Source organism: Melospiza georgiana, chromosome 3 (genome assembly GCF_028018845.1).
Source record: "Melospiza georgiana isolate bMelGeo1 chromosome 3, bMelGeo1.pri, whole genome shotgun sequence".
Classification (NCBI taxonomy): Eukaryota; Metazoa; Chordata; class Aves; order Passeriformes; family Passerellidae; genus Melospiza; species Melospiza georgiana.
The window spans coordinates 2,288,441-2,294,440 of record NC_080432.1 but is presented as its reverse complement, the minus strand read 5'-3'; the positions used below and the strand labels follow the sequence as shown (position 1 = coordinate 2,294,440).

At 46.1% G+C, this 6,000-nt stretch overlaps 1 protein-coding gene across 2 annotated transcripts in view; it reads left to right on the top strand.

Moving 5' to 3' along the window:
* The first annotated feature begins 1,532 nt into the window (after window positions 1-1,532).
* The window catches only part of KIF13B (kinesin family member 13B), a 124,903-nt gene continuing 120,435 nt past the window's right edge, over window positions 1,533-6,000 (top strand). For both annotated transcript variants that reach the window (XM_058020198.1, XM_058020197.1), the window contains exon 1: window positions 1,533-1,618. In XM_058020198.1, the coding sequence (XP_057876181.1) occupies window positions 1,564-1,618 (55 nt within the window). In that variant the 5' untranslated portion in view covers window positions 1,533-1,563. The remainder of the gene's footprint in view (window positions 1,619-6,000) is intronic.

Here is a 6,000-nt window from a genome sequence, read left to right as displayed (position 1 = left end):
CAGAGAAGGCCATGGAGATGCTCCAAAGGCTGGAGCCCCTCTGCTCTGGAGCCAGGCTGAGAAAACTGGGAATGTTCAGCCTGGAGAAGGGTCCAGGGAGAGCTCAGAGCTCCTTCCAGAGCCTAAAAGGGCTCCAGAAGAGCTGGAGAGGGACTGGGGACAAGGGATGGAGGGACAGGACACAGGGAATGGCTTCCCAGTGCCAGAGGGTAGGAATAGATGGGAAATTTAGAAGGAATTCCTGGCTGTGAGGGTGGGCAGGCCCTGGCACAGGTTGTCCAGAGAAGCTGTGGCTGCCCCTGGATCCCTGGAGGTGTCCAAGGCCAGGCTTGGGGATAGTGGAAGGGGTTGGGGTTGGACCAAGATGAGCTTTTAACATCCCCTCCAACACAAACCATCCTATGATTCTGTGATATTTGACAAGATATTACTTATAAAGTGATTTCTGATGGACAGAATCCCCATGTAACACAGAGGAAATCCCAAGGTGAGGTGTGTAAGTTCCAGTGGAGATGCTGTTGTCTGCTCAACATGAAATACCTCAGTATTTTCCCCAAAGGAGGGGACTCAGATATGATGGGCTTCCCTTGCAGTCCCCAAGGGTAGAGTGGCAGGGTCTGGGGTGACCTTGATCTCCTTCCACTCTATAAATGCCATTTTGGCTGCACACCCTGACAAATCCCTCTATTCTGAAGGACTCCACATCCAAGCATACAATGCCTGGGCCCCTCACTTCAATGTGGACATTGAGGGGCTGGAGTATGTCCAGGGAATGGAATGGAGCTGGGGAAGGGGTTGGAGCACCAGGAGGGGCTGAGGGGTCTGGGAAAGGGGCTCAGCCTGGAGAAAAGGAAAAAGGTTGGTCATTAGATTGGTCATTAGAAAGAATTTCTTCCCAGAAAATCTGGTGCCTGGGAAGTTCCACCTGAACACGAGGAAGAGCTTCTTTCCTGTGCAGTGACCAAGCACTGGAACAGGTTGACGAGAAAGGATGTGGAGTTTCCCTCACTGGTGATGTTCCAGGACTGTCTGGATGCAATCCTGTGCCCTGTGCTCTTGGTTGACCCTGCTTGAGGAGAGAGGTTGGACCAGATGACCCGCTGTGGTCACCATTAAGTTGACCAGTTCTGTGATTCTCTGCTTAGACATTGGCAGGGGCTGCCCAGGGAGGTTTTGGAGTCCCCATCCCTGGAGGTGTCCAAGGAACACCTGGACATGACACTCAGTGCTCTGGTGACAAGGTAGTGATGGATCACAGGTTGAACTCCACATCAATTCCACATTAATTAATTCCGTGATTTAATTAATTCCGTGATTCAGCCAGCCTGCTTCGTTACCAGGCCGGGGGCAGGGGGAAGAACTACATCTCCCAGCGCGCACCGCGGTGGCCCGCCGGGAGCTGAGGGGGGCGTGGCCTTGCGCGATGCTCGCTGGGAATTGTAGTCCGTCCGGCATTGGCCCGGCGCGGCGCCTCCCTCCCCGGCGCTCCTCCCCGCTCCGGCTCTCGCTCGGCAGACGGAAGCCGGGCAGGGACGGGGGAGCCGGGAAGGCTGGAGCGGCACGATGGGGGACTCCAAAGTGAAGGTGGCGGTGCGTGTCCGCCCCATGAACCGGCGAGGTGAGACTCCTTCTTCTTCCTCAGCATCCCCCTGCTCTGTACTTCCCGGGAGCGGCGCGGCCCGGTGGTGCCGGTCCTTGGGGACAGGTGTCGGTCGGGACAGGTGTGTCCCAGTGCGGGTGAATCGATGCGTGTCCGTGTGTCCTTCATTATTTGTTTATTAATAGACACAGCCCGGCTCGGCATAGGCGGCTGTGCGGCCGCAGCCGCGCTGTGCTCACCCCCCTCTCCCGATATCTTTTCCCAAACCTGGATTTTTGGCTTTATTTTGTCCCCTCCTCTCCCCCGGGGATCAGCCCTCTCTGCACCTGCTTTACAGCCGGTTCCTGCTGGGACAGCGCTTCCTTCTTCCTGCTTTGCGGATTTGGGGGAAAATGCCTCTTTTTCTGCATTTTGCCCCGTGCTAATTCACCCCGCTGCTCTCCAGCCCTCGGTGCTTTGAGTGGGACGCTGTGAACCAGATGACAGCGACACAAGGACAAAAAACAAGCAAGAAAATACAGAAGAGGAAGCGAGAATTGACAAGAAAAATTTTTGTTGTTGTTTTTTGGGTTGTTGTTGGTTTTTTTTTCCCCTCAACGAAACTTGCCTAAGGGTTATGTTAATCAGACCGTGGTCTGGGCAGCTGTTTAAATGTTTATTACTTGTCTTAATTAGAAAAACTTGCTCTGGATGATGAGGAAGCGAGTATGAAAAGGCAGCTTCAGCCAAGGAATGGGAAGGTGAAGAAGGCAGAAATCCAAGAAAGTGTAGGGTGGCTTTTTTTTTTTTAATCCCACATTCTCACAGGAGTATGCCAATAATTCCTTTTGGGGAAAGGGGATCAGTGAAGTCAGTTTAGTAGTTGGAGCAAAAAAATGAGGGACAGGGGAAGCCCTTTATTGCCTACATCATCTAACATATAATATCTTTTTAATTCCTTTCTGTAAAAAAAAAAAAGGGTTAAAGTGTTAAATACAGTGATTCTGTGCCTGTAAAACGTCATCAGGGGAATGTTCACTGAGTTCACAAGAGTTCCTGAGTCCCACTTCCAGCACAAGAGATGCAGTTGATGTCTTTACAGTCTGGTGGTTTAGGGAAATTGAGGATATTTTGACCAAAAGCTGCATTTTGTTAAACTTCAGGTGCCAGCTCTCAAAATTGAGGAGAACCCATGCTTAGAGAGAATAGTTTGGAGGAGGTGGAGTGGCAGTGTGGAGGAGTTGGTGGGAGCCGGGACAGGAGCTGGAAGGTGGTGCCCGGTGTCGGTGACAGATTTGGGCTTTCCTCTTGCTCATGTCCCTTTCCTGACATAGGTCATTTCCTTGGCTGTGCCCCAGATGTCTCCTGACTCTGCTTGGTGTTCCTCACCCCCCGGGATTAGACAATAATTCAGGTTGGAAGGGACCCCTGGAGCACGTCAGATGAGATGAGGTTGCGCAGGGCCTCCACCAGTGAAGTTTGGGATCTCCAGGGGTGACTAATGCACCTCTCCCTCCCACATATATCCCTCATCTGTTCAGCCCTGAGTTTGTCCTCATGTTCCTTTCCAGCCAGGAACTCCGGGGAAGCAGTGGGGGAAGTAAAGGAATCTAGAGAAATCTAGATTGTATCTTGGTATTCTCTTTCACAGAATATCCTGAGTTGGAAGGGACCCACAAGTCCAACTTCTGTTTGTCTTTTATTCTGTATAAACTTAAAAATCTTATGGAGAGGATGACTCCTGTCAGGAGTGAGGGACATTTGAGTATCAGTCCTTGATGCTCCTCAGAGAGAAGGGGGGCCTGAACCCCCCACTCTGGGCAGTTTGCTGCTATTAAACATCCTGTTATTTGTGAGTGATGCCTAAATCCATTTAAGTCTAGCCTAGAAGATCCATGTAGTTTTCTCCCTCAAACAAAATGTCCTGCAAGTGTTTTTTTGGTTTTTTTTTCCCCCAGCATATTTTTTGTCACAGTCCAGATGTTTTGGTCAGGTCTAAACAACTGATACCTCCCTATGGTATTTCTGATGCACCTTGAATTTATAGAAACAGTGATACCAAGGCAATAATTTTTCTTACCTTTTTAATGTTAAACTTAAGCATTTGTGTAACTGATTTTCTGAAGAGTCATCCATTTCCAAGACTTTTGTGGCCTTGCTTTTTTTTTTAATTACGTTTTGAGGCAAGAGGCAGCTTTCCTGGAAGCTCTTTCATACACATTTTGTTCTGAGCAGTATTTGTATGGACTTCTGGGGCTTTGGACCTGAAGCAAGTATTTGTTTTCTTCAGGATCACGAGTAATGTTCTTTCCTTCCCTCTGTAGCAAAGGGCTTAACATTACAAACCTGTCAGAGGGCTGAGACTGTGGAAAGTTAAGCTTTGAAATATTCTTGGTGTTTACTTGTGGTGGTGGTGGTTGTCTTTGGTGTTTGAGTTATGAATTTCTTAAGGCAAGGGTTTATTAGGTTAATAAAAGTGGCGTGCTTAACTGTTAGGAGTTTTTTACAGCTCATAAAAGTATAATGGGTTCCTTGCCTGCATGTGGAAGGGGTTTGTGTATCAAATAATTGGTTATTTATAGCACTCACATTTCAAGGTGTTTGGATTGAGGGTCCTGCTCCATTCTCATGCAGAGAGGCAATCCATAAACTCACTTTATAGCACTAATTTTTAGCGAGGGGAAGCATTTCTAATTGTACTTGGGTTTGGTTTGTTTGTTTGTTTGTTTTTTTTTTCATCCAGGCTACTTTATTTTGAGTCTCTCTTCAAATTAGACCTCAATCCTACTAAGCCTGTATGGAAGTTTTGCTTTTACAAAAATGCTGCTGTGCCCACACGTTCTCAGTGCCACGTCTGAGGTTGGAGGCTCTCCTGGGTGGCAACTGAGGCGTCTTTTTTTACATCCCTCCTGCTTTGCAAACTGGGATCTCGATTAACAGGCTTTTATGAATTAAATAATTCAGTACTGCTCTGTTAGATAAGGCTCCTGGTCTTTTATTTTCTTGGCTCTGTAATTCACTGAAGTATTTCCTAGTGCACTGCGTTATTCAAATGGGGGTTTGATAACAATCAGGAAGTTCTTTTGCTGTTTTATTTAAGATTTGCAGTGGATTTCCTTTCATAAGTGTCGTGTTTGAATTCTCTTAGCAGATATTCATCATATTTCAGGTAAATGTAAATCTCAAGCCATACCATGAAGCAAAGCAAATGACAGCTTGAAGGCTTTTTAATTAAGATTTTTCTGACTGAATGCTTTGTTTTCAGGTGATGTTTGGGTACAGGCAGTACATAAGTACATTAAGTCATTGTGTTTCCTTGTGCTTTTGAATCAGTTCAGTGTCGTGTTAATTAATACTGATAAAAGTTGTTCTATTTTAAAAGAACATGACTTATGCTCAAGGATATGGCTGATGCCATTTAAGCCAGTCCAAACTGATCTAACTTGGGTCAATAATTTTTGAAAAAAGAAAATGCAGGAAAGCAACTGCCTTTGTTCTGGCAATGCTGCCATATTAAGCTATCCTAGGATTGCAGTGTAAAACCTGCAGTTCCAGTTTAAATATCTGGATTAAGCTGTTCTAGAACTGTAGTGTGAGACCTGCAGCTCCAGCTTAAATATTTGGATTAAGCTGTTCTAGAACTGTAGTGTAAAACCTGTTTAAACCTCCAGTTTAAATACCTGGATTGTCTGTAAATACACACTCAGGTACCTGTTATGTTGATATCAATATTTATCCACACTGTCAGTGTTGAAACAGGGATCTTCTCATACTTAAATGCTAAAGTGAGGAAGGAATTTGCTTCTGTATCTGTACAAGCTTCTGATCATTGTGTCAGGTGGTAATTTTATGTCCTCCTACTCTTTTTGGAGAAGATTTCATTTCCATTTGAAATGTTTTTGGGGTTTGAGGTGAGGAGGTAGGGATTGTTCCCGTGCTCTTGTTTGTTTGTTTTCCCATGGAAATTACACCAGAGACAATTTATCTATAAATTGGAGCTTGTGCAAGCGGATTTATGAGATTAATTACAGTATCAGAGGGCATGAAATGGCACCTGTTGTATATCCTGATGGCAATGTGCAAACCACAGGGCTTTTCTTACCTTTATCCTTGTCATACACGAGTGCCTGGAGTTTGGAATATTTCCTGGTGATGGTTGATAAGCCATAAAACAGTGTTTGGGCTATGAGCAGGATTAACCTTGAGATAAGGTGCCAAATGGGTAAAGGATGCAGAGTTAATGTTTCATCTTGTGAGGCAATTGTATTTCAAGAGCTCCTGAGGTGCTACAGTCTTACTCCTCCCCACAGCCAGAGACTCCCAGACATGCATCGTGGATGCCACAAAGGAATTTTAGTGCTAATTGCACCTTCCCAGGAATTTTCGTGCTAATTGCACCCTCTGAGCTCCAAGTGTAGGGG